General features: G+C 50.0%; 1 protein-coding gene across 1 annotated transcript; it reads left to right on the forward strand.

Moving 5' to 3' along the window:
- The first annotated feature begins 5067 nt into the window (after window positions 1-5067).
- Slc15a4 (solute carrier family 15 member 4) lies at window positions 5068-27592 on the forward strand. The gene is made up of 8 exons (XM_076838866.2): window positions 5068-5616; window positions 11228-11520; window positions 15487-15655; window positions 16077-16154; window positions 16508-16676; window positions 22143-22298; window positions 23676-23834; window positions 27060-27592. The coding sequence occupies exons 1-8, from the start codon at window positions 5068-5070 to the stop codon at window positions 27206-27208; spliced, it is 1722 nt and encodes a 573-aa protein (XP_076694981.2). The 3' UTR covers window positions 27209-27592.

Consider the following 27592-nt stretch of genomic DNA (forward strand, 5'->3'; position numbering starts at 1 on the left):
TGAGTTATTCCAAGCTCTTGCTCCAGCCTTGTCCACTGTATCCATCACCCTGATCGCTCCTGTAGGCCAAACCCACAGAGTGAGTGTGTTTACAGCTACTAATGATGTTTTATGATTGCAATATAGACTACGGTGACGGAGAAGTTTAAAAGTGGAAGTTAGCTGAGTGGGCAGGTGTGGTCGCACAATTGGTAACAGGTTGCCTCCTTGCTATAGAAGCACAAGTTCCTTTTCTTTCACTTACTCTCTTGCTCTCCCTTCTATCACTGCCCTCTCCTATGGGTGAATGTCTGATACATGCAGATATCTTGTGGGTCTTTAAAACACGGGAGAAAAGGTACCCAAGAAGTAGAAGTTTTTACTCACAGGCTCAAAATTAGTGCACCCCCCTCCCCACAAAATGTCAAATCAGAATCCATCTCCTTGACCATACAGTCTCATATCCTCTGTACAAACAAGCCCAAGGTATCCTGAGTGCTGAATCAACACACAGCTTCACGTGGCCCTATTGGGCCCAAGATGTGAGACTGGCTCCCCTCCACTGCTTGGCTCTCTTGACTTACTCACTCTGGCATTTTTCTGCTTCTACAAGGCCTATGACTGTGTGCTGTCCTGATGGGGGAAGATGAGCTGGACCTGTCTGTGCTGCTCCTCAGCAACTGGGAAGTCCAGGCAGGCAGAAGTGCTGGGCTGCGGTTGAGCCCTCAGACATGACTTCTGGGTAGGAGTTCAGCAGATGGATGATACAGGATCCACGATGGCTGCTCGGGAACAGAGCTTTGAGGAAGTCGAAACTGTGAATCAGGGGATGCAACTGTCCGGCAGCCAGGGGTGTGCAATCAACCGGAACGTGAAGCAACAAGCACAGATGTCATGAAAAAGTCAGAGTTAGGCAAACCCTAATGGGTTCCTGAATTCGTCACAGCAAACAGCATCCTTCTGAGATCTGCACAGGACAAGGATCAGGAACAAAACAGTTGCCATTGGAAAAATGAAAGGCTGTGCATTCTAGAGCCAGCAGTGCATTTCCAATTTCAGTGCATTTTGCAAGTCCTGGAGATGAGCAGCCACCTGCAACTGCATGCTTTCAAGACAAAGCTGCCTGCTGTTCCGGTAGGTCACTTGTTTGATTATTTCAGTTGCAAGGCACTCACACGATTACTCTCCAGTATACTGAAAGTATATTGCAAGTACACCCAACAAAGGGGTAAGTCACCTGCATGAAGTCTTCAGTGATGCAATCCCAGGGGCAGAGGACAGGAGCTGCAAACTCAGTGCTTACAAGGACCAGGCAGAAAACTCCATGAACTGCACCAGGCATGCGTGAGAAAAAGTTATATTGCCCTCTCTGGTCCTTTTATTTTTCCAATTTTAGGACAGAATCATGGTAGGTGGCTTTTGGCTACAAAGAAGAAAACACCCCAACGCAGTGGCTGAAGCAATGCACGTTTACTATCTCTTATTACCTAGCTGTTCCCAGAGTCTTCACAGTGCTTCCACTGAGTTGGTTTCATCCTTCCCAGCTCATCGCACAGACAGTTGTCCAACACCTGCCAAGAGCTATTAGGGCCACAGGCCTCCTAGTTCATGTCCACCCTGGAAGCAGCATCCCTTGCCGTAATGAAGCAACAATACTTGTCACAGTTCAACCAGGCATGTCATGTGTCCAATGACAGGCCACAATGCAAGCAAGGAAATACTTGTCCTGAGTGATCAGAGCCTGGGTTCTGAACCAGTCATGATAAAAGCACAGGGCTGAGCACTGCTATTGACCAATCAGACCAGGGGCAAAGGTGAATTTATTCTGAGTTACAGGACTAGCTGGTGGAAGGGGTAGTGAGGAGGTTAGAATAAATACCTGAATGGAATCTGGATTCTGTCTGGAGGAAGAAAGTAGATGTTGATAAGTAATAAGTAATCAGTCACATCCATTACACAACAGCTGTTATGTTGGCCACTGTGGTCACTACTAGTCACATGTACCCAGACAGTGAAGCATGGCCAGTGTGACTGAGGAAGATAATTTTTCATTTTATTTAATTTCAACTAATTTAATTTTAGGTAGCCACTTGAGCCTAGTGGCTAATGCATTGGACTGTGCAGATATGGAAATAATTCCTCACAGTGGCTGAAACCTGGTGCCAAGGGACTGTGGTCAAAGGAGAAGGCAGATGCATTCCGTCTTCTGTTGCAATGTTACACAAGCTCCCAGACCGTGGTGGTTAAATGACAATCGTTTTGTTCATAGTTCTGCACTCTGAGTTGAAGCTTCATGAGGAGATAACCATATGGCTGCATACACCTGGCAGTCAGCTGGGATACTGGGACAAAAACCTCCTCCCAGTTGCTGTGGATCTCCTTCAATGTGAGACCTCTCAAGCAAGCCAGCTGACTTCTAGCACAGTGGCTCAGGGCACAAGGCCCAAGAGAGGAGCCTGCCAGACCTCCTCAAGGCTTAGGCTCCTACATGTCTAAGACTCTTCTGTGGCATTCTCTTGGTCAAAGCAGATCACAGTCCAGCCACGTGGCACTGTGACCTGGAGGGACCATCTGTAGACTTGAATGCCATGAGACATAGTTTCCAGAGGTCAGGGTGGGGGCACTAGAGTAACAGGTAACCACAAGCCCCAGTGCTGCCTCAACTCCCATAAGGGCAACAGAATATCCAAACTTATATGTGAAACGGCTCCATTAACTTTTAGTTCACTTTTTTTGGTAATAACTTCATTGAGACAAGATTCATGTATCACACAATTTGTCCTTAACGGCTCTTAGTCTAGTCAAAGTTGTGCTACCATCACCACAATCAATCTTAGAACATTTTTATCACCCTAAAAAAAACCCATGCTCTTTATCAATCACTCCCCAATTTTACCACCCACCAATGTGCCAACCATAGCACTAATCTGCATTTCATTTCTATATATTTGCCTGCTCCACACATTTCATATAAGTGGGATCTTGAAGCTGGGCATGGTGGCAGATGGGGAGGCTGAGGTAGGAGGATCGAAAGTTTAGTCAGACTCAGCAACATTGCAAAGCCTTAAGCAACTTAGTGAGAATCTGTCTCTAAATAAAATATACATTTTTTTTTTTTTTTTAAATAAAGGGCTAGGGATGTAGTACAGTGGCTAAGTGCCCCTGGGTTCATTCCCTGGTACCAAAAATAAATAAATAGGATCTTGCAGTATGTCTTCTTTGCTCATCCTGCCCCGCCCCCGCCCAAATATTGCAACCAAACCAAAACATTTTTACATGCTGGATTTGTTTTGCAATCTCAAGGTACCAAATACAGGACCCTAGGACACTGCTCACAATGCCTCAGTATACATTGAACCTGGAGACTGCTTTCCACCATTTTTTTCTTAGTGTTATATTTCTCGAATGAATAACCCAACCAGGTTATCTGCTACCATCCAAAATGTATGTCTTTAACTGGGTAATGATTAAATCAGATTCACTTTTATTCCATGTTTAACTCTGTTCTCTACTTTGTTTGAGCATATAAGGACTATCAGACTGAGAACAAATCCTCAAAGATTCTGCCCATCTACTAGTTGGAACTTGGAAGAAGTACTGGGACTAAGAATTGGTTAAAAATAAGCCTTTTCTTTAAGCCAGAGTTCCTTTACCTACTAAATATGTGACCCTGGAGAGAAATCTTGAGGGTTTTCTTTTTCCAATAGAGGGCTTGGGTACTAATGTGAACATAAGGTGTTCATTCATCTTTTGCAATTCAACACATTATCATTCAGTTAACACCAAACACATTTATTATTGGCAGGTGCTACAAACTCCAGGAATGACAGCGAACAAACCCACCAAAGATCCCAATCCACCCAGTTTCAAAAACAGACCTAAATGGTTTCATAAAATAAATAAATACATGAGTTATAAAAAAGTACAGGGAGCACAAACGACATAAAGTTGATGCAGCCTGGAGAGTTGGATAAGTGACATTTGAGCTGACTGCTGAAAAACAAATTAGTATTAACAGTTGGAAAAGGCTCAGTTCTGGGGGTTGGGGATGTAACTCAGTTGGCAAAGTGCTTGCCTTGCATGCATAAGGCCCTGGATTCAATCTCCACCACCACAAAAAAAAAAAAAAAAAAAAAAAAAGGTTCAGTCATGCATTGCCTGCTGTTTGCCAGCACCTAGCATCAGTCTATATGTTTGACATTAAAATAAGGAAAATAACTAATAACTAAAGACAATGAATGCTACCTAAATGGCAGGATTACCTATCCCTATTGACTACTGCGGAGCCCATTTCCAGGTATTGGCTCCATCCTATCCTTCCTGGAAGTAAGGATTAAGGATGGGGAAGTGGTCTTACCCACACCATTTGAATCACTGCAGCTCTGGGTCCCAATTACCAAGCCATGCTTGGGGCTGCTTTTAAAGGACACGCTGCCACTCCACCAGATGCTACTTTCCTAGGTGCGGGGGGCCTGGGGACAGGAGCAAGACAGCCAAATCTCTGCTGCCTGGGCCTATGGGAAACACGTGCAGCCTCGGGAGACCCACCAACCATACTGAAGGTTCTACAGGGAAAGGGTGATGGGATGGGATGGACTGTGGCGGGCTTCTCGGGAACGACCGCTCGGGAAGAGTGGGAGCGTGACAGGGGTGGTCTGGGGCAATCTCCGGGAAGACCTGAAACAGGTGGAGCGGTGGCTCTCCGTGGGGCAAGTCGCCGCTGAGGGGTGCTGGGGCGACGTCCGGGTCGTCTTCGGTTGTACAGCCTGGGGCGGCGGGGTGCAGCTGACATCAGGCGCATGGCGAGGCCAGGGAGCGCCCGGAGGACGCGGCCAACCGCGGTTCCCCGCCGCCCCGCGAGAGTCCTCCAGGCGGCGGCACCAAGCGCGCCAGGGAAGCGGGACCAGCTCTCCCCAAGCCTTAGCCTGCCGGCCCCCCACTTCAGCGCACGCTCCGCAGTCCGCCTCCGCAACTTCCGGGGCGGGACCGGAAGCGATCCCGCCCAATGGGGCGGTGCGACTCGGCGGTCTCGCTCGGGGGCGGCGCGGGGCCTCTCGGGAGCGGCCGGCGGCCGGAGCGGCGCGACGCATGGAGGGCGCCGGCGAGCGGGCGCCGCTGCTGGGAGCGCGGCGGGCGGCGGCCGGGGCGTTCGCGGGCCGGCGCGCGGCGTGCGGGGCCGTGCTGCTGACCGAGCTGCTGGAGCGCGCCGCCTTCTACGGCGTCACGTCCAACCTGGTGCTGTTCCTGAACGGCGCGCCCTTCGGCTGGGAAGGCGCGCAGGCTAGCCAGGCGCTGCTGCTCTTCATGGGCCTCACCTACCTGGGCTCGCCCTTCGGCGGCTGGCTGGCCGACGCGCGGCTCGGCCGGGCGCGCGCCATCCTGCTCAGCCTGGCGCTCTACCTGCTGGGCATGCTGGCCTTCCCGCTGCTGGCCGCGCCCGCCGCGCGCGCCGCGCTCTGTGGGACCCCGCGCCCGACGCGGGTGCTCAACTGCTCGGCGCTGCCGGCCAATGGCAGCGACGCCTGCCCGGACGCCGCCGCTCGCCGCTGCGCGCCCGCCACGTTCGCGGGGCTGGTACTCGTGGGCCTGGGTGTGGCCACCGTCAAGGCCAACATCACGCCCTTTGGCGCGGACCAGGTGAGCGCGCCGCGTCCCTGCACCTGCGTTCCGGTGCTGGCGGAGCCCGCGAGTCGGTGGCCGTGCACTCCCCGCCTGGCTGTGCACCTGGCGCGGACGGGACGGGACCCATCGGCCAGGCGCGGGGTCCTCTGCCTTGGAGAAGAGAGCCCAAAAGCAGAGAGCCGTGGCCCACCCCACTGCCTCACTTAGCATCTACCCATGCCCCTGCCCCGTGCGGAAGGGACTGTAGGAACAGGGGAGCTTCTTCTAGTGTAAGGAGGATCAAGGAGAAAGCAGTATAGACAGGTGTGGTGGGTGCTTGGAAGGCTGATTGGGATCCATGCATAAAGTGATGGCCAGAGTAGTCTAAAAGAGAAGGGACTTCTCTGTGGTGAGAGAAGACTTTGAGACTTGAAGGATAGAAATGGTCGCTGCTGTTGAAGGTTTCCCTACAGTGAGGTTAACAAGTGCAAAGGCCCTGGAACCAGAAAGCCAGGGAAAGTCCCCATCATTGCTGGGTTTCATTTACAAATAAATGGGCTGGGTGAACATCTTAGTTTTTTTAAAGGATTTGGGGTGGGGTTGGTAGGAAAGGCCAGGGGAAGAGTTTTTGAGTTCACATCCAGCAGCTGCTGTGAATCATCACTGCCCAGAGTTGAGGTTAGAGTCAGTCATGCAGAACTTCGGGTGAGAAAGGAAGTGCTAGCAAATGGCCTGGGTGCCAAATCAGGCCTACTTCCTTGTTTTTAAGGACTTGTTTGCTAAGAATGGTTCTTACATCTTTAAGTGGTTGGAAAGAGTATTTTGTGGCAGGTGAAGTTCAACTTTGATTCTTCATTAATAAAGTTTTATTAGAACACAGACCTCCCCATTCCTGCTCTCATTCCCTGCAGTGGCAGAATTGAGTAGTAGTTATGGAGATGATGTCTTCCAGCATCTACTTGCTCTGTCTCAGAAACAGATTGCAGGTGTCTGCTGCATAGTGGGCAGTGTTGTCAGGAGGGTTCCAGGTCCAAGTCTGCTGCAGCTGGCCAGTGGGAATGCCTGAACTAGAGTGGAAGCAGAGGACAAGGGGTTAGAAGTTTGGGGTGGGTAGGGAGTGCTGATGAGTGCCCCCAGCAGTGGGGAAGATGACTCTAGGGTCTGTTCTCATGGCTCTGTGTGTCCCTTGCTGACATTCATGAGTGCTTACTGTGCCCAAGCCATGTTCTGAGTACTCACTTAGTCCACGTGACTCCCTGCTTTCAAAGTGCCCAGTTCATAAATGAGGAAGCTGAGGCCAGAGAGGTTGAATCATTTGCCTAAAGTTTCCCAGATAATACCTAGCTGAGCCCCGGTTCAGGAGCTTGCCCTTGAATCTGAGCTTTGACTGCATCTGTGTGAGGTTGTCCATATAGAAAGGAGACGCTTCCCCGGGGAATGAGATTGTAGCTGCCTGACATACTGAATTTTGAATTTAGTCTTTGTACAGTGACGTGCTTTAAGCTGCATGGGAGTCTTAAATTCATCTTACAGATGGGGAAGTGGAGGCACCAAGTTTTCCTGTGCGAGGTAGGGAATGGTCAAGTCAGGCTTTCATCCTGGCGTCCAGCACTGATTTCCTAACCTTTAATTTGGCCATGGCACCCAAGCTGCTTCTAGGTCTGGGTTCATGGTGTTGGCCCTGGTACCATCATCTCCCAGCCCCAGGCAAAGGTTCAGGACGGAGCCAGGAGCATCTTTGCCCTTCTCTTCACACCTGGCAAGCTCAGCATGACTGGTTATCGATGCCTCTTCCTGTGGGTGCTACCAATGTCTTATCCAAGCCCCACAGCTTGTGGTGTGCACACTGTAGTCCTGCCCCTCTCACTGCTCAGCGAGTGCACAGGGCCACAAGTTTTGAACATAGTCTGAATTAGAAGGTTGTGCTCTCCATTTACTCGGCAGATCAGTGATTGGTGTTTCTTAAAGGAGCTCCTGAGTGGTCCTGAGGAGCTTGTCCTGATTGGTCTGGAAGAACCAGCACTGTTTTGACCCATAGTTACGTGTGAAGATGTCTCATCCAAAGCCACCTGGCCCACCTCTTCCCATGTAGCACTCTGGTGAGAAAGGGACCATCCTGGGTAGAAGGACTGACACAGAGGACGGGGTTGCCAGGTCAAAGTGATGGGCTTCTGAGGGTCTCCTGAAGCTGTGCTTTCTAGGTGTATGAGATGTTAGACTGCCGACCACACATCAGGTGATTTATGCATTGATGTTACAGTTCTGGGTGTGCTGATGGCATTGTGATTGTGTAGAAGAATGTCCTTGCTTTAGGAGATGGGTGATGGAATCTTGTGGGTGAACTTATGGTGCTACAACTTATTTCTAAATAGTTCAGGCAGAAATATTCTGGTTTCTTTAGAAAAAAGAGTTAACTATCTGATAAGTATAGAGGAGTCCATTTTATGATTTTTCCAAACTTTTCTGTAAGTTGAAAAGTTAGGGGGGTGTCTGTCAACTAATGAAAGGATGAGCTCAATGCAGCATAGACATAAAGAGGAATATTATTGGGTCATAAAAAAGAAGTGAAGTGCTGGTTAATCTCAACATGACACTAATTATCTGGAGGAAACCAGAGGAATATTATTGGGCCATAAAAAAGAAGTGCAGTGCTGGTTAATCTCAACATGACACTAATTATCTGGAGGAAGCCAGACACTGGATTCCATGTACACCCATTCATGTGGAAATCCAGTGCAGGAAGTATTGGGCCAGTGGTTGCCTGTGGCCAGGAAGGGGCCTGGGAGTGATGCTGAAGGAGGGGCTGGCAGTGTAAAGGAAGTGTGACCAACTGGGTAGTTGTGGTGGTTTGTACTGCCCACCTGGACCAGGCTTTTAAGGGGTAAATTTTATGTAAAATGGTACCTCCACAGAAGATGTTGGGATTAGTACCCTGAGGCCAGGGGCTTTGTTCCCTGCCAGTCCGGGCTGGTCCTGGTGGGATTCCGGAGGCCCTCTCATGTGGAGGGAACCTGCTTGCATTTTAAGGTATTTTTTTTTTCTCTCCTGACTGTTGGTTTTCACATATGCCCCTGGAAAACCTTCTGATTGGAGAGGTGAGTAGGGTCAGGCTGTGTGACTTTGAGACAGGCTGGTGGTTTTGAAAGTGAGTGTGTAAGCTGGGAGTCCAACGGGGTGAACTATTTTGATGTACATCCCTCCAGCCCTACATTTCCCTGTTGTTTACCCCTTTTCAAAGTCGGGGTCATTCTTGATGGGGGAATCCAGTAGTTGAGTAGTTATCTGAAGGAGGAAGATCTTATTGTGCAGATAAATGAAGACAGCAAATAATGCTTTTTTTTTTTTTTTTTGGTAGAGCAAATTGCCCTCCTCTGCATTTGAAGGAATTTTTCCAAGTCAGCCAGCTATTTAACCTGATGCTCAGTTCCATCTTTTGAGCTTCTCCAAATTGATTTTGGTGGTATGCTTTGACCAGTCCTTTGAAAAGCCTCACCCTGGCAGGGTAGGTGGCAGCTGCACACTTGTTGACACAGCATGGCTGGTAGGAAGTAGGGGTTGTGGCCTGTCTGCGGATGCAGGAGGCTGGTGATGTGCCCAGGGCGTCTGCCAGCCTCCTGTCAGAATGGCTGGTATGTGGTGACTTGGGCCCCAAGAACAGGCTTTGGTTATGAGTTAATTTGGGCAGATAGCCCTTAGAATTTGAAATGAACTGACCACAAGTTTATCCAGAAAACAGGGATGGGTAGAATCAAGGCTAGGATTCTGCTAGGCTAACTGATGTTGGTTTGTTTCTGCTTCATGTGGAGACGGGCTGCATCTTCCTGTGGGTTCTGTGAAGAGCCACCATGGGCAGTGGGAGAGCCCCATGCATTTTGGATCAGTTGTCTGTGTTAGTTTTTGTGTGTGAACTGACCTCTTCCCTTTTGTTGCTTACTTTTTCTTTTGGTACCGGGGGTTGAATTCAGAGGTGCTCAACCACTGAGCCACACCCCCAGCACTGTTTTTTATTTATTTAGAGGCAGGATCTCACTGAGTTGCTTAGCACCTCACCATTGCTGAGGTTGGCTTTGAACTCACCATCCTCCCGCCTCAGCCTCCCAGCCACTGGGGTGGGGCGGGGGAGAAGAGCACTGCTGCCACGCCCGGCTGGTTTTTTTTTTTTTTTTTTTTTTTTTTTAAAACACTTATGTTTTTTTCTGTCACATTTTTCAGCTCACGTTTTTCTTCGTGTCTGTCTCCAGTTTAACATCATGTCCACTGTTCAGTAAAATTTAAAGGCACGGAAAAGCAATGTGCCCCTGTGGAAGAAATTCTCAGTCCACACTGTTCAGTGGCAATGCTTGAATTTGGTTCAGTGGCAATGCTTGAATTTGGTTCAGAGCCTCTGTTCTGTTTTGATATGCACAGGAGGAAGTTTAAACTCTTGAGAATGAATGTGGCTTATTTAAAATGCAGGTTTTTAATTCGAGATGATATAACCATATAGTTAATTCAACCTGTTACCTGCCAATGCAGTAGGTATGCTTAACCATTTCAACTTAAAAATAATGGATTTTGGCCAATACTTGGTTTTAATGATGTCTTTTACACCTCTACTTTAATTTAAAAAATAAAGTAGTGGGGCTGGGGCTGGGGCTCAGTGGTGGAGCGCTTGCCTAGCATGTGTGAGGCACTGGGTTTGATTCTCGGCACCACATATGAATAAATAAAATAAAGGTCCATTGACAACTAAAAATATTTTAAAAACAAAAACAAAAGTAGTGCTTAAAATATTGCATCAAGTTGGGGGGAGTAGCCTTGCCTGTAATCCAGCTACTCAAGACACCGAGGCAGGAGAATGCAGGGGTGTTTGGATTTATCTGCAGTGTGTTTGGGGTGAGCGTTTTTTTTTTTTTTTTCTTTTTTTATCATTTATTTTTTTAGTTGTAAGTGGACACAACACCTTTATTTTATTTATTTATTTTTTAAATGTGGTGCTGAGGATAGAACCCAGTGCCTCACACATGCCAGGCAAGTGCTATTCCTCTGAGCCCCAGCCCAGCCCGAGGGGGTGAGCCTTTGCCAGGTGCTTTGTGCCATTTAGCTGGGTGAGGCATGAGCTGTGCGGTACTTCTGAAACTTACCTGTGAGCAGAAGAACCTGCGTAGCCGTGTAGCACAGGCTAATAGACCCCAGCCTCAGACCAGGTGACTTGGGGTCTGCAGTGTGGTCCTGTGCCTCTGTCATTAGGAGCATTCCAGGGGGTCCTGCAGCAGGTGACCCACAGACTTAGTGTACTGTAGAATTTGTTGGCATTTGGGGGAACCACCCTAGATAGCCCAGCATTGGTAGTAGATGAGTGTCACGAGACCCTTGAATGTATCTGTAAGCACCATTTTGATTGCGTTGCATTTCTTAAAGGTTGTTGATGGCAGTAATTTTAAGCAATGCTTGTTTTTTTTTTTTCACCTGTGAAGATTATTACAGCCCTGCTGCTGCCATGGGCACACCTGTGGTCCTGGCTACTTGGGAAGCTGACTCCTGAGGCGGGAGTTCAAGGCCAGCCTGGGCAACACAGTGAGACCTTGACTCAGAAGAAAGAAAAGATACATAAAGGAATAAGTTACTGTAACTTGTTTTCAAGTGTTTTTCCTTCCTGTTATTTTAGGTCAAAGATCGAGGTCCAGAGGCCACTAGGAGGTTTTTTAATTGGTTTTATTGGAGCATTAACTTGGGAGCGATCCTTTCACTAGGAGGCATTGCCTACATTCAGCAGAACATGAGCTTTTTCACGGGGTACCTGATCCCCACGGTCTGCGTTGCCATTGCGTTTGTGGTCTTCCTCTGTGGCCAGAGTGTTTTCATCACCAAGCCCCCCGACGGCAGCGCCTTCACGGATATGTTCAAGATACTGACATACTCGTGCTGTTCCCAGAGGCGCGGTGAGCGCCTCCGTAGCAGGTAAGTGCTTGAGTCTCCTCTCGGGCTGTGGGACTGTTCACTCGCTGTCACCAGAACAGCTGCTTACATGACGTGGTTGTGTGTGCTGGGCACGGGGCTGCATGACTTGGAATTCCTGTCTCTAGCCTTGCATCTGCTTGGCAGGATGTTGAAGGACTATTCCCTGCTGTCCCTTAGCGGGTCTGGTCTCTCTCATGTTCATCTGGGGGCGGGGGCGGGCATGCAAAGGGTGTGGGCGTGTGGGGAGCTCATATTCAATTTATTCCACTGCCAGTGCAGCTGGAAGCCCCCAGCAGCCTAGTGTAGCCTGTAGGTGAGGATGGTCGGCCCGGGGCAGAGAGAGACCGAGTACATGCTGCATGCCTGATGTTCCATGTTGAAACATCTTGAAATACGTTAATGAACATCTAAGCCACTGTTTACTTGGCTGGTCTCTTTTTTGTCAGAGGCAAGAGAAGCAGTCTGTCAGGTCAGCAGGTGTTCTAGTGTCCAGGGGCCGCAGCAGCTGCTCCAGCAGAAGGACCAGTAGCAGGGTTTTGAGATGCATTTTAGGGAGCCAGACCATCTCAGCTTTGTGCTGAGTGTTCCAGGAACTGGGATCTTAAGTCAGGAAGTCCTGTGTCCTGGGAACCCCCCCCCCCCCATGTCCCCTCATACTGTGACAAGTACTCATCAAATGCAGGCTGATAAAGAAAAGTCTGGAGCTTAGCTTAAGAAGAGACCTCAGTCATTTTTGCATTGTTAACTTGTTGAGATGCCCATTAGCCATTCATGTGGTAAGACCATCCCTTCAAGCTGTGTGTTTCTGTGACAGGATAGGACAGTCAAGATGTAGGACACTCTGTCTCTAGAGGAATCTCCAGGTCATTACAGTCAGCCCCCAGGGACTGCTTGATCAGCCTGGGATGCCTAGCAGTCTCTCAGTGGGCCTTGGGGCCGCGTACCTCTGCTGGATTCCCCTGGTGCAGGCCGAATGTCTGCCTCGCGTGCCTGCCGTTTGTCTTCTCCTGTGCTTGGGGCCTCAGTGGCCATGTCTGACTGGCACTCCTGCCCCTGGTCGTTCTGAAACTACACCAAAAAAGCCCCAGTACCAGCCTTTTTGCTGCAGGCAGAATGTCTGAGGTTGTTTCTGGGCCCCTCATGTGGTGTATGACAGGTGTGCTCTTCTCAGCGGGCCAGCTGGGGATGCTAGGAGTCACCACAGTTTTCAGACACCTGATTCAAACCTTCTAGTAGTGGGTGCACACTCAGGCACTCTTTAAAACGAGAGCTGCCCTGCTCAGCAGCAGTCACTAGCATTTGGTGGGGGGGGGGGGGTATTACCAGGAATTGAACCCAGGGGCACTTTCCACTGAGCGACATCCCTGGTCCCTTTTTTGTATTTTATTTAAAGACAGTGTTTTACTGAGTTGTTCAGGGCCTCTGTAAGTTGCTGAAGCTGGCTTTGAATGTGTGGTCCGCCTACCTCGGCCTCCTCAGCCGCTGGGATCACAGGCGTGTGCCACAGTACCTGGCAGAGACACCAACATTTTGTAGTCCTTACTCCCATTAGGCAGAAGTGAGGTCTTGGTCGCAGATGTTGATGCTGTGAGCTGATATCCAGGCCATAGGCAGCCCTTTCCAGGCCGCCCTCCTTGTCTCCTGGGCCTGAGCAGGCCCTGCTGGCACAGGGAAGAGGGTTAGAGCTGCTTTTGTGTTTGGAGTCTTCCTGGGCAAAAGTAATTACAGAGGGCTACTTGGAGAAAAGTTGATGGTTTAAAGAATTGTCAACCTAGGCTGTTTGTGTGAAGTGGCTGTGTGACATTGGAGAGTCAGTGACCTTGCTAGGCCTTCTCTTTTTGCATAGTGGAGATGGACTGAGAGGCCCAGTGCGACCTGAGTGTGATGCCCAGTCCCTGATGGGGCCAGTCAGTAGCAGCTACCAACTTGAGCCCAGGGAAGTAGGGTGCACGCAGTTTCCATGTGAGACTCTTGTCTTCATCTAGGCCAGTCCCAGTTTCTGGTCTAGGTTCTCTTGTTTCAAAGATGATGTAATGCTTACTTTAAATGAGAACTGAGGATCTGTTTAAATGGCCTGAGTGCTTCCTTGAGATCCACTCCTCCTTGAGTGGAGAGCCCATGAGAACTGATGGCCCTCTACCACAGAGCATGCACTGTGCCCCTGGGCTTCCAGGGAGAAACCGTGGGCTCTTGTCTGTGTTCTGATGTTACATGTGACTGTGACTTCATGGTAGGTCACTGAATAGTGTACCAACTATGTATGAGCTGGGGGTTTTGGTGCATGTTGACTTTGCAGTTTTTAAAATGTTTAAGTGATAAACAAAAGCAGTGCAGCCAGTTAGTAACCCATGTGGAAGCTTCTTCATTCAAAGGGCATTCGTTGTTTGGAATTTAAATGTTTTTGGAGAAACATACTTAGCGTGATGTGGCCCATCTCTGGTAGGATCTAACTAGTGCCTAAAGACTTCAGAGTGTTCCAGTGTCCCCAGCACCCATCATAACAGCCCTGGGTGCACAGTAGGTACTCAGAAAATACTTATTGAATTGATTTTGATAAATTTGGTTAAAATATTAATCTGTAGTTTTTAGCTTTTTTATTTTTTCCTATTCTGAATGTCTAGATGAAACATCAACTTTATAAGTTAAAAATAATTTAAATAGGGGCAACTTAGTAAAATGGGACATGAGTTTGTAAACTAGAAAGTGGATGATTGCCATTTCTCTCTGAGTCCCAGAATTGGAAGGTGTTCTTAAGATGACTGTCTTCTGGTGTCTTTGGCATTAGCAAGAGTGTGCAGTCCTCCTCCCCGCCTACTCCCCCAGCCTTGGGGCATGGGAAGGAGTCTGGAGCTGCCTGGTGGGACCTGCTCATGTTATGAAGGACAAATCAGAGCCAGAGGGAGAAGCAAAGGTGCTGGTGTGAGGCCCGGACGCTCAGCCATGCGCTGGACTGTGGTGTCCGTGTGTGAGGGAGACATGGAGCAGAGGGGCAGTGGTATGCTACCGTGGCCAAGGCTGCTTGGATTTGCATCGAGTCCCCAAGCCTTGTAGCTTTGTGACTGTGGCACATTTCTTGCCCTCTCTGTGCCCCAGCTTCCTCTGTGAAATGAGTCAGTAGATCCTGTAGTACTTCCCAGGCTCATGGTCAGGGTGAGTGGTCAAGTGCTCAAGGCTCTGAGAACAGAAGCCCTCCCTGTTTCCTGTCTCCTTGCCCTCCTCTGGCATTGCCCTCCCCTCCCTCCCCTTTATCTGGGAGAGGATGCCATTGTGGCTGTACTGAACATGAGACCGGCTGTCAGCCTTGATGTTGAGTAGCCTGGGCCTGGGGATGCGGCTCAGTGGGAGAGCACATGCCCAGCATGTGAGAAGCCCCAGGTTGGACCCCCCCCCCCCCCCCCCCCCCCCCCCCGCACAGCAAGAGAAAAGTAAACACAGGGGGCTGGGGATGTGGCTCAAGTGGTAGCACGCTCACTTGGCATGCACGAGGCACTGGGTTCGATTCTCAGCACCATATAAAAATAAAATAAAGATTTTGTGTCCACCTAAAACTAAAAAATAAATATTTAAAAAAAAAAAACCGTCTAGCACAGTTGCTTGTTTGTTTTAAACACCACTCAGTGATGAGCAGATACTGCTGGCTCTTGGCACAGTAGCCTGCTGAGCAGGGTGACCAGTGCTGGGTTAGATGGGCCTTCGGACACAGTCCAGCTGCGTCTCTGGCTTGCTCAGTCACAGCAGATGTAGCTGTAGGCAGGCCAGCATAAGGCCTTTGTCAGCTGCTCCAGCACATTGTGCCACATTTAGAAACGATTCGGGTAGCTGTATTGTGGTGTGCACAGTTTGTAATAGGACAGCTACAGCAGAATCCATGTGCTGAGCTGGTTTCCTACCCCAAATTTAAATTGTTACCAAATACTTGATTGCTGGGGTGGAAGAAAACTAACTCCTTCATTTTGTTTCCCAAAGTGAAGGCCTTGGAGTCTTTCAGCAACCTTCTAAACAAAGTCTGTTTGATTCATGTAAGATGTCTCGTGGAGGGCCGTTCACAGAGGACAGAGTGGAGGATGTGAAAGCCCTCGTCAAGATTGTGCCTGTGTTCGTGGCTCTGATCCCTTACTGGACAGTCTATTTCCAGGTGGGTGTACATGCCGGCTGGACGGCCCCTTGCCCAGGCGCGCTGCCCTCACATGTTCTGTCTAATACTGAGGGGATTTTTTTTTCCCATGAATCTCTGAAGAGCTTTTGTTTTTAGTTATAGACTCATTTGGCTGCTGTAAATATTTTGAAACCCTTTTCAGAAAAGAAGCTGAGAAGGAGTGTGCTTCTGATTTTCTGGGCCCTCCATTAACTTAGTTTCAATTTGGAGAACTGGCAGTTCTTTTCCAAAATCATCTCGAGGACTCCTATGGTGACAAATTCGTTTCTTCTTCTCACTTGAACCGCCATCTGTTCTGAGAGTTGCCACGAGGCCTCCCTCTTGGTTTGGGAAGGAGATGGCCACACTCCTCAGACACCATGTCTGGTTCACTTGTAACAGTGCTGCTTTCTGTGCCCAGATGCAGACCACGTACGTTTTACAGAGTCTTCATCTGAAGATTCCAGAGATCTCAAGCATCACAACCACTCCTCACACGGTAAGACCACTGGGCTGACGGAGGTTGACGCTTGGACGTCTTATGCATTGCCATTTATTGCTAGACTAACAGCGTTCTTCTGGGACTCAACCTTCACATCGTAGGGCACATGTTTCCATTGGTCAGGCCATTTGTCATAGTGAATTGACAATGGCAATCACACATCAATTAGTATCTTTATCTGACTGGTCCCTATCAAGCATAGAACAAGAGATCCATTTAGAAATAAGTGTTCCCAGTTCAGGGTCTTGGAACTGAGAGCGGCTTCCCTGGGTGGGGATGGACTGTCCTCTGTGCTGTGAGGGAGGGATGCTCGGGCTATGGGCCTGACGCCCCCTGTGTTCTGAATGCAGTTCCCAGCGGCCTGGCTTACCATGTTCGATGCTGTGCTCATCCTGGTGCTCATTCCGCTCAAGGATAAGCTGGTGGACCCCATCCTGAAGAGGCACGGCCTGCTGCCGTCCTCCCTGAAGAGGATCGCCGTGGGCATGTTCTTCGTGATGTGCTCCGCCTTCGCTGCAGGTAAGCCCCTTTGTCCCCTACGGCTGCTCTGCTAAGGTGGTGCAGGTGTGTGCTCTGCAGCAGGTGGCCCAGGAGTGTGTGTGCTGGGAAAGTTGACCACCAAGCGTTTCCTAGGATGATTCTCCATTTTCTAGTTTTTCACTATGAGAGTTCCAGTCTTCTTCCAGGATGCATTGTTCCTTTCCTTCTAGAACTGAAACCTAAGGAGTGTGCTCTAAGGAGCCGTGTTCTGCCCCTGGTTTGGTCTGGAGCAGCGGCTGCTGCATGGCTGCGTGCTCTGTGGTTCTCCAGCAGGAGAGTCTCCGTGCAGGGGTCAGCCTCAGAAGGCCCCAGAATCCTTCCAGTTTTTATAGAAAATTTTTGTGCTTCTTCCTAGGGAGGAAGACTTTATCGATTATTATAGGCTCAGGTCACGCTTCTGCTCCCAGATGTTAGGAATTCATGTCTACGTGTGCAGGTGCCAGGGAGGGAGTGCTCTTTTGAAGGGCTCTTGTGCATTTTCTAGTTCTCATTCTGACATGTTGTTTCTCTTTTGCTCATAAAGCTGGCCTATTGCTGACTCCTAAAATGTGCTTTGAAGTTCCTTCTTGATTAGTCTTTGAAGGTCATTGAACCATAAAATAACTTAGTTACATGATAGGGAAGCTGGTGTTACTAAGCCAGCAGTGCACAGCTGCAGCTGTGTTCAGCAGGTGTCAGGAAGTTAGTCCTGAGGCTTAGGAGACCCATATTCAAGAAGCCAGGACATTTTAGAAGAGCTGCCTTATCTTTTGAGTGAACAGATAATTAAAGTGTGCTCTGTCTGAGTGAGGTTTTTCTCTATAGGTTAGTTTCTCTTTAGAACTGTGATGTAAACAAGCAAGAGCAAATACGGAGTAAATTGGAGTAAATTGCAGCATCACTAACGGGCCATCTGGAGGAGGAGCAGGCTTGTCCATCGGCTGTCTGTAGGGGCCCAATTCTGACCTCAGCTCCTTTCTCCCTGGCTGGGGTGTGTCCCCTGGGTGTGGACCTGGCCTGGTGAAGCGGCCTGTGCAGGCTGGTCTCTTACCTACCGTCACATGGTGCCACCAGCCCTTGCTGTTCCCGGGACTCCCGTGGTAGACTCTGGACTGGGAGAGCATCCTGAATCTGAGGCAGAATCTTCTGAATGCCTTCTCTGGACGTAGCCTTCATTAGAAGAGATTTAACCACTAATTTGTAGCAAGGTTTTGAAGTTGTTATACAGCCAAGTCACGGTTTTTAAAAATAGATTAACCCATAGTCTTTGCCATCTAAGCATGGCCACTGCATCTGTTTTGTCCTAGAACACTTTCTGTGTATAACTGAATTGCTTTTGCGGGGCAGAAAGGGACAAGGTATTCACGAAGCTCATAGTGTCATTTTTATGTATTATATACTTAGCTATTTTTTCATGTCAGCAATGACATGTTGAAATTATGCTTTTAGTGTATTCCTTTTTTTTTTTAAGAGAGAGAGAGAATGAGAGAGAATTTTTTAATATTTATTTTTTAGTATTTGGCGGACACAACATCTTTGTCTGTATGTGGTGCTGAGGATTGAACCCGGGCCGCACGCATGCCAGGCGAGCGCGTTACTGCTTGAGCCACATCCCCAGCCCCTCCATTTTTAATGTTATTTAAAAATGTGTCCCTTCTACGATGGTTGGTCCGAGGTTATCCACACAGGTGGGGTGCTCACCCTACCAAGAATGTCCTTGGGATGAATCATGTGAAGGGGTGAGTGCTGTGTCTAAGATTCTGGTTTATGGCTCCCTTACCAGTATTGATTGTTTTCTTCTGTTATTTTTCTCTTATCTGAAGGGTTAAAAAATGTTTTATTATTGTTTTAACATATGTTACTAGTTGGGTTCCAGCTCGCTGCTGAGTTTCCAGTGGCATTTCTGGTGGTGGCAAACCAAGAACTTCCATCCTGGGTTCACCAGGGGTTTTTGGAAGGAATGAGTGCTGGATCATTCTCTGGTGGTGGTGGTGGGGGGGTGCATGAGAATCTCTCCTTCCTGTTCCACTGGGGCTGTTGTCATTCTGTTCTCACTTCCTGTGGTCAGCACTTGGAGCGCTTCTGGAGCAGGCCATTTGCTGAGAGGGCTGAATTGGCCGCGTGTCCTTCAGTGCAGCCTGTCTGCTTCCATCCTGGCCGGGGTCTGTGTGGCTTTGTCGGGTGGAGTGCCTGGACCACATGTCACTGAGCAGTTGGTAGGTCTCTTCCTGTGGCCTAGAATAGTTGACTGCCATGAGAGCTCTCCCTCTGTGTTGTCCCTCAGGTATTTGCCTAAAGTATTCATCTGAGCCCGATTCCTCTCTGAGAGGTCATTTGTTTGGTAACTTTTTAGAAAATCTTTTCTGATTTTATGCAAATTTTCTCTTCTCATGATTCACTAATTTTTTAAAATAGTCTCTACTAAATCATGCATTTTCTTGAGTTTTAAGAAAATATGTAAGAGATAGAAATAGTCTTTTAAGTAAATCTGTTGCTTCCTTCCTCATTTCCAGATTCATGTATTTACATACTCTCTTTGTTCATCTTGCCAGATTTGTATGCCTTTGTATTTCCTTACAAGTGTCTTGGATTATCAGTTTAGCTGTTTCTATGTTTACCTTCGTTTAAGGCACTGACACCGTTTTATTAGGCTTTAGGTGTAGACCATAGAGGAGAGGCACTGGCAGGATTTCACAGAGTCAAACGTGCTCTGATTTGGACGTGGTTTCTCTGGGCTCTGTGTCTTCTAGTTAAAGAATTAAGTACTTTCCATTGGGTATGTTTCTGGTATTTTTTTCTCATTTATTGAGTTAAATTCTTTGTTCACTTTTATCTATTTTTTTTATGTTTATTAGTGCAAACATTTTAAGCTAAGAATTTGTCTGTTATTACTGCTTTAATCAGGTATTGTATGATTTGTTATTTTGGTCTCTTATTTTCTGTGAATGTTGAAATTTGGTTTTGATTTCCTTTTTCCCTCATTTTTTTCATATTAATTATACATAACATTTGTTGAGAGGGCAATATTTGGTTCATATTAGTTATACATAACATTAAGGTTCATTTTGACATAATTACCAAATCTTGGAATAGGATTTGCTATAATTCAGTCTTCAGGACCACCCCCCAACCTCATCCCACTCGTCCTTATTTTTAGTGACTTGCAGAAATGCGTGATGGTGAGATTCCCTGTGGTGTGGACATAGGAAAGTGAGGTCAGATTCAGGGCACTGTTTTTTCCTATCTCATCCCTTTTTCTCCCCCTCAGTCCCCTTCTTCTGTCCATTTATCTTTCTTTTATTTTGATGGCATTTCCCCCGCCCCATTTCCCTCCCTCCCTTTTTTGGACTAGCTTCCATGTAGGTCTCAGAAAATGCTCAACCTTTGACTTTCTAGGTCTGGCTTATTTTACTTACCATGATGATCTCCAGTTCTGTGGTTTCCTTTTTGATCCAAGAACAATTCCAGAGAATTTTTTCATTTAATGATACTGATATTTTTGCCTATACTTTGTAAATGATGGTTCATTTTATTGGGGAGTTTGGTGAGATCGTGGCTTTCTTAAGTCCTGTCTTGGGGTTTTGAGACTTCCTTTATGGCCTGATGGACATTCTGAAAACTCTTTAGTCAGGTGCTGAATAACGTGATTCATCTGTTGTCGTAACCTGAGGCCTTCCTGCCACGTTGGGGTCGGAACCCAGGGCCTGGACAACTGAGCTGCTTCCCCAACCCAGTCACAGCTTTAACAGCAGGAGTCCTAAATTGCAGGCCTTGGGTTTCCCCAGATGAGGTGCAGGGCAAGGGTAAGCCAATGGGTCTGGCGAGCAGGGGCACAGGTCCTGGCCAGAGCTCTAAGGTGCAGCACAGGCTTAATGATGTCTATGTGTTACAGCGAGGCGGTGATGACAGGGGCAAGACCGTGATGACAGGGCCGTGCTGTTTGATCCTGTGAGCTATCTGCATGGAGACCCCAGGCATCCTTTCTTGTCTCCAGATCTGCACCTGGCTGTGCATGTGGGTCTGGTTTGAAGCCCTCTTACCAAGGAAAGCCTTACTTTTTATTGTCTGCTTGTTCTGAGAGGATGGGTCAGGTGTGTTTCCAGCAGATTCTCAGTGTTTCTAGCAGCTCCAAGGTCCTTTGCTTGTCTTAGGAATATGGGATTCATGTTTTCTCTGTGGAGTGCACGCAGCATTTGTGGCAGGTCGGCTCTTGGCAAGGAAGACTGACCCAGCTCGGCTCTGCGGGTCATCTGAGACTCGAGGTGTCTCCTGACAGCAGCTCACTGCACCAGCTCCAGGGCCTCCATGTGCCCGCCTGTGGTTGGCAGCGGGTTCTTGCCCCGTCGTTTCCCCTACTCCTCTTCCCGATGCTGCCTGCCTGGGACAATGTGGCTGGCCTCTTCTGCTGATGACCTTCAGGCCACGTGGCCTCGGGTGTGTGTCCTTGTCTGGGCTGCTGCAGGTTTCTGACTTGATGGGAGCACAGGGCTCTCAGATCTCTGGAAGGCTGTTGGTGATCAGCTCTTCTTGATGGAGGAGCTGCTGGGCCTGGCCCGGAGGCCTCTCTGCCTGGATGTGGAGGATGTTTCTGCTGGGACAGTGCAGTTGAGAAGCGAACTGAGCACATTTTGGTTCCCAGATTTTATTCATTATCTCCCTGGAAATTGTGTTCTGGTCCTTTCTCATGCTCCCACTTTAAAAGGAGTGATTTTAGTGTATCCATTGCGTTGCCTTCTTCCCAGTCTCTCGCCCTCCCTCATATCATGTTTTTAAATAAATAGATCTCTATATCAACATTGGATAGCGGGGTCCGTTTTATTTGCAATTAGAAGTTCTTAAATTAAAAAAAAAAAAAAAAGTGTGTGAGATTCTTATAGAAGGCCGTGACCACCAGTTGATGTTCCCCTCGCCTGGACACGAGAAGAGTGGCCACTCTGCTCTTGTGTGCTGGCCTGGTGCTGGCCAGTCAGCCTGCCCCTGAGTCGGGCCCAGTCCTGGGCGGGCAGAAGTGGATTTTATGTTTCAGTTGAGTTGGCCTCTGCAGGGAAGAGGGCATCACTGTGAGCAGTTGTAGTAATAATGGTAATGTGTTGGGGTCACCTTAAGGCTGTCACTGGTGGGGAAGACACCTCAAATCCTGTCCTTTCACTGACAGGACCACTACGTATTCCCTCACTTCCTTTTTAAAACAGACACAAGAATGTGGATGAGCAGTCAGGTGTTTGAGGATTAGTGAGCAGAACCTGTTTGTGTAGAATGCTGTAGAAGCACCAATGGACAGGGTTGGGAAGGGGGACTCGGGACCTGCTAGGGAGCTGAGAGCTACAGCCCCCTCAGCCATGGGCACTGTGGCGCCAGGTGGGCGCCATCCTCCTGGGGCTTTTCAGAACCATCTAGAGCTGTCTGGCAAGCAGAGTTTTAGTTTGATCACAAATGATGCTGCACTAACCCATTTATAAATTCTAGGAATCCTGGAAAGCAAAAGGCTGGACCTTGTTAAAGAGAAAACCATCAACCAGACTATCGGCAAAGTGGTGTACCATGCCGCGGACTTGCCCATTTGGTGGCAGGTTCCACAGTATGTGCTGATCGGCATCAGCGAGATATTTGCAAGCATAGCAGGTACATCTTCATGTGTGTTCGCAGTACTTGGTGTTTCTGCTAATTGAGGAGCCCCTGTGTCACCTGTAGGTAGCTGTGGGTTAGAACATGGCTGCTGAGCGTGTGCTGAAGCTGCAGCAGGGGTGCGTCGACATTCACTGCCTCCCCTCTAGGTGCCACAGAGGGGAGAGGGAAAATCGCTTCTGCTGGGTCTGGTGCTTGCAGAGTGCCCCTGACCCCGAGGACACAAGCCACACTTGCTGCTCCATGTGGTTGACGCAGATCTGTGTAAAGTGGCAGGTCTGGCTCATAGGCCTCTGTGTCCCTGTCAGGGATGTTCTGTATTCTGGCCACTGGGTGGAAGTGGGAATCGGTGACTCCCAGAGTCTGGAGCACTGGCCAGGGTCGGGGGGCAGCGGAGGTCTTTACCTCTGAGGGGCTCATGCAGCACTGGCTGATGACTCTGTGAGGGGTACGTCACTGCAGAGTGGCCTTCTGTTTAGGATGCATGCCCGCCTCTGAGTCCTGCTACTGTAAGCATCTGAGTTTACAGCTGGGCCTGCTGAAGTCATTTAAAACTTATGGAAATGGAATCCTGGCCGGGTACAGTGGCATATGCCATTAATCCCAGTGACTCAGGAGCCTGAGGCAGAACGATGACAAGTCCCAGGCCAGCCTGGGTACCTTAGTGAGGTCCTGTAAGGTCTGTCAATGAGCTGGGCCTGTAGCTCCGTGGTGGAGCACTTGACTAACATGTTCGAGGCCCTGGGTTTCATCCAATACCTCAGGAACAAAGACATGGGATCCTGAAGGAGAGTCCCCTTTCCTTGGGCTGAGGTTGGGGCTCAGTGGTGCAGCACCTGCCTCGCACATGTGAGGCCCTGGGTTCGACCCTCAGCACCACATAAAAATAAAATAAAGGTGTTGTGACCACCTACAACTAAAAAAAATATTTTTTAATAAAAAGCTGTTGATGGGCTGGGGTTGTGGCTCAGCAGTAGTAGAATGTTTGCCTAGCACGTGCGAGGCCCTGGGTTCAATCCTCAGCACCACATATAAATAAAGAGATAAAGGTGTTGTGTCCAACGATAACTAAAAAATAAATATTAAAAATAAATAAATAAGAAGCCCTTAGACATGGGGGAGTTGTTTCTCTGACAAGTTCTGGGAGTAGGCACCTTCTGGGAGCAGGCCTCCCCCATTGTCCCTGAGGTGGGGCTGGTTCTGTGCTTCTTGGTACTTCGGGAGCTGTAATGTGGGCGGAGTAGCCACTGCTGCAGGAGGGAAGTGGTCACCTGCCGGGCTCCCATCCGAGCAGAGCTGCCTTCCTGCATCAGGAGGGGCAGGGCGCCCCCAGGGGTCGGGTGCCCCTGACCAGAGGTCCTCCCCTCCCCCCAGGTCTGGAGTTCGCCTACTCGGCCGCCCCCAGGTCCATGCAGAGCGCCATCATGGGCCTCTTCTTCTTCTTCTCTGGCGTCGGGTCTTTCGTGGGCTCAGGGCTGTTGGCCCTGGTGTCCCTCAAAGCCATCGGATGGATGAGCAGCCACACCGACTTTGGTAAGAGCCAGCCCCCGTGGTGTGGGGAGTCCCTGCAGCTTGGCTGCCTGTGGGTGAGCCAGGTGGTCTGCATGTGGGAGGGTGAGCGACATGGGCGGGTGGGCAACGTTTCTCAGGACACAGGGGCCCACTTGCCCTCCGGAGCCTCTTCTTTCTCCAGGTCTGCGGCCACCCAGCTACACCCTGCTGAGCTGCTGCTGCTGGGAGGGTCCTTGACTGAGGGTCCCTGTTGTCTGTAACTGCTTCCGGGGGAAGTGATATCCATGTCACAAGTTCTCGTTATTTAACTTGGTCTTATGTACTTTTTTCCTTTTCTTGACAAATACTTTTGTTTTCTGATACTAAAAAGACAAGGGTAGATGAGTTGCTTTTTGTTTCTTAATAAGCATTATTCGTGATCAATCATAATAGGATTTTGCAATTAAATGCCAGTAGGTGGCATCTTGGGTTTTGAACAAAAATCACTCAAAAGTCAGAGTTTGGCTTTCCCCAGATTCATAATAGATGTGGGGGAGAAGACTCCCTATTCTCCTGTGTTTTCAACGTGCTGTCTGCACCCAGCCTCCTGCCTGAGTGCTTGCTCTGTTTCAGTGGTGCTAGCCACTGTGGTTTGTTCGTCCCCTGGAAATCGTTGGCAGTTCAGGGACTTTTCTCTGTTAGTTGCAGAGCCCCAGAGCCCTCCAGAGGTGGAGCTGAAACTCCTTCCTGTGAGGTCTTCGCAGAGTGTCCAGAAGCCCAAGCTGCCGTCATCCCAGTGGTCACAGATGCCGACTGTCCAGTGCTATGCACTGGTTCTGAGAGCAGTGGGCAGACCTGGGGCTTTTCTCTCCCTTTCAGTCCTTGGAGCGTGAGCACCCCTTTGGCCAGTGCTGTTCCTCCTTGAGGCCTGTGGCCCTGGGCTCCAGGTGCTGTGATTGGAGCATGCAGAAGACTTCCTGCGAAGGCTTCCTGGGGACCAGGCTCTGGGTCCTGAGGTGTAGTTTCTGTGCCACTGTTTTCTTCGTGTCCTAGAGAGTGGACTGTGTTGTCCTTCCCTTGGTTTCTGGTGCTCTGACCCCTTCTGGCTGCTCTCAGCTCTCACGGGTGCTTCTTGTTTTTCTGCCCATGAGAGTTTGGGTCAGTCTGTGGCATGGCCTGTGGGTCCTGGGCCTGACTCTGATGCTGCTTTTTCCTCCCCTTGGAGAGAGCAAGAGGCAGTGCACCCCCTTGGAAAGACCCTGTCCCTAGAAGGGGCAGCAGCTGCCCACAGGCACCCACCACCAAGGGCCAGGATTCCCTGTGTCCCCATGCTTCTGGGGCTGGGGGTGGTGGCACTGCTTCTTAGGTGCTGGGTGCATCACTGAGGGCCTGGCATGATCCAGGATGAGGCTGGTCCTGGCATGGCTTGGTGCGAACTCTGCCATAGGCCCTGACGTCCCCACACAGAGGCCGACACAAACACATTCGGCTTGGCCTGCCAGCTTTGAGCTCTGGAAGGGTTTTGGAAAGATTCATACTTCAGAACTGGCACGTCAGTGACATCGTTTGTGCTTCGACCTCCCTGGTGGAGGCAGCGTCAGTGCCATTCCTGGATTAGGACTGAGCAAGTGCCAGGCCCCGGCAGGTGGGCGAGGCTCTGTCCACAGGTGCCCATGGTGGAGCCTGGGCTATGGCAAGGGCTCAGGCCACACTGCACAGCGCCTGTCAAATAGCACTGTGTCTGTCAGAAATCTAGAGTTAGCAGTTCACACTCAGGAAACTCTGGTTTCCTCAAACTGTGGATCAGCACTTAGTAAACACGCGTGCTGTCCCGTTGTCCCTGCGCATCATGTTAACTTGATCACTGCACTGTTAGACCTGGAGTCCTTGTGAACTGAGAGCAGAGTGAGGAGTCTCGCTTTTCAGTCAGTAGATCAGTCTGTGCTTGTGAGCGTGTCGGGGAGCAAAGCAGCTCACTCTGTGGGCAGCTGCATCCTCACGGCCTCAGCGGCCGTGCATGCCTGTTTCCCTGTCTCTTTGGGAATTGCTGCGCACCCTGCAGGCTTGTGGGGACAGGCAGTGCTGCCTGGTGGCACAGACTGAGAGGCTCGAATGCCCCTTGCCATGTGGCTGTGCCAAGCCAAAATCCTGCCACTTCTCTGTGCGTGCATTAACCAGGGGTCTGCAAGCTCTTCTTCAAGGGGTGACTGCGGGTCCACAGAATCAAGGGTTCTGGACCTGTGTGGTCCTCTCTTCTGCCCGGTCCTCTCTTCTTAGTACTTGTTGGGAGTTCAGCACTGTTTTAAAAGCCACATGGCCTGGGACAAAGCCGGTAGTTGGGGTACCAGTGGGCGCTAACACTAGTGTCAGGGATGCGGATTTACCAGCGGAGTGTCAGCTTGCAGGCGCCAAAACCTGAAAATGTTGAGGAAGTTCTGGAAACAAACTTGGTGTCCCTGTGGTGTTTGGAATTTCGTTGCTGTGTCTGCCCAGCTTACCAAGGGTGCACATTAGGGGTTTCCCAGGGACCTGGCAATGGTCTAGAGCACGGGGCCTGAGCAGCCAGCTCCTGGCTCTCTGTGTTGAGAAGCGCACAGGTGGCGGCCCAGGCTTGGTGCGGGAGCAACCAGGCACTCTTCAGTAGAATGCCAGCTCCGTGCTGGGCTTGGGCAGAACGTAGAGGCTCCTAAGTTGGTTCATGGCGACAGAAGAGCCTTTGGAAGACGGCTGGAGCAAACGCGCCACGCTGTCACACGTGTGCTTCTGGGGGCGAGGCAGAGGAAGCCAATGTTTTATACTTCAGTCAAATTTTGATTTAGAGGAAAAGAAAATTAATAAGGGCCCCCTTACCTCCCGCTGGCTCTCAGAGGCTGGCTATGGCTAACGGCTTTGACTCGCCCTTGCCTCTTCACCTGCTCAGCCTGGGGTGGCACCAAGCCTGGGGTGGCAGTCCCTGGTAACGGGGAGCTGCAGCCAGCTTTGGATCACCTCTGGGTCGCCGCTGCGTCCCTCAGCCAGGCGTCCCCCCACCTGTGTCATCAGGGTCGGAGGTGGGTGGGACAGGAGGAGCACGAGGGTGCAGAGCCCTGGGTGGTGGTGACCACTGTGGGGACTTCCCCAGGGGCTTGAATGCAGAGGGGTGGGCTTTCTGTGTTGGGGCCATGGATTCTACCATTTCCTGGTGCCTGTGGGGTGGAAGCCCACAGCCCCATGTGGGGACCAGGTGTGGAAGTCTCATGCCCTCCCGCCCTTCCTCCCTCCCTCTAGGCAACATCAACGGCTGCCACCTGAACTACTACTTCTTCCTGCTGGCCGCTGTCCAGGGGGCCACCCTCCTGCTCTTCCTCATCGTCTCTGTGAAGTACGACCGGCAGCGATCCAGAGCAGACAGGACCCCTGCCAGCGCCCGGGCCTGATCTGAGAGCCGCTGTGGCCCTGGACTGAGCGCAGGACGGTGGACAGGCCTGGGTGGGCTTGTGGGCTGGCTGCCGGCCTTCTATGCTCACGTGCCGTCTGCACCCTTCCCCTTCCCTGTGGGCTGGTGAGTGCCTTCCTGAGCTCTGCCTCCTGGCACCCAGCCCCTGGAGCAGAAGGCAGGTGTAAGCATGTGGCCCTGTCCCCAAGGGCTCTTGGTCCCCCAGAACATGCAAACTGAGATCCCGGGGCCTGGGGCGGCTGCAGCGGTGCTGGAGCCCGCTTTCTTACAAGTCTTCCCCTCCCACAACCCTGTGAGCGCCCTTTTGAAAAACTAATAGCGTTTACTTCTGAGGAGGGGTTGGGGTCTTTGAGAGCGAGGCCAA

The sequence above is a fragment of the Callospermophilus lateralis genome, chromosome 1, assembly GCF_048772815.1.
Source record: "Callospermophilus lateralis isolate mCalLat2 chromosome 1, mCalLat2.hap1, whole genome shotgun sequence".
Taxonomy (NCBI): domain Eukaryota; kingdom Metazoa; phylum Chordata; class Mammalia; order Rodentia; family Sciuridae; genus Callospermophilus; species Callospermophilus lateralis.

Excerpts from the sequence above, each read along its gene's own strand:
- Slc15a4 (XM_076838866.2), top strand. The coding sequence starts at position 5,068 with ATGGAGGGCGCCGGCGAGCGGGCGCCGCTGCTGGGAGCGCGGCGGGCG. Across the intron at positions 15,656-16,076 it reads ACTGGACAGTCTATTTCCAG|ATGCAGACCACGTACGTTTT; the intron begins GTGGGTGTACAT and ends TTCTGTGCCCAG. Across the intron at positions 16,155-16,507 it reads TCACAACCACTCCTCACACG|TTCCCAGCGGCCTGGCTTAC; the intron begins GTAAGACCACTG and ends TTCTGAATGCAG.